Below are 237 nucleotides of genomic sequence, written 5' to 3' on the forward strand. Positions count from 1 at the left end.
GGGGCCGGGCCAGGTCCCTTGCGGCTGCGCGGGGGTGCCGGGCTCGTGTAACCAGGTGTGCGTTTCCCCCACAGAGGAACTGAAGGAGTACTTTTCCCAGTTCGGGTCAGTACAGAGGTGCCAGCTGCCGTTTGTGAGTACCCGCTCATCCTCCAGTCCGCTGTTCGTGTTTTCTCGGTAAAACGGGAAAGAGCCGCCGGCTGGTGCTCGCCGGGCCCCAGCAGGGTTGGTGCTGCT

General features: G+C 64.1%; 1 protein-coding gene across 1 annotated transcript in view; it reads left to right on the top strand.

Moving 5' to 3' along the window:
• SLIRP (SRA stem-loop interacting RNA binding protein) overlaps window positions 1–237 on the top strand; it is a 6,230-nt gene that overhangs the window by 1,334 nt on the left and 4,659 nt on the right. Inside the window, exon 2 of the mRNA XM_009280935.1 lies at window positions 14–133. Coding sequence (XP_009279210.1) covers window positions 14–133 — 120 coding nt within the window. The remainder of the gene's footprint in view (window positions 1–13; window positions 134–237) is intronic.

This window comes from Aptenodytes forsteri, unplaced genomic scaffold (genome assembly GCF_000699145.1).
Source record: "Aptenodytes forsteri isolate BGI_AS27 unplaced genomic scaffold, ASM69914v1 Scaffold193, whole genome shotgun sequence".
In the NCBI taxonomy this organism is placed as follows: domain Eukaryota; kingdom Metazoa; phylum Chordata; class Aves; order Sphenisciformes; family Spheniscidae; genus Aptenodytes; species Aptenodytes forsteri.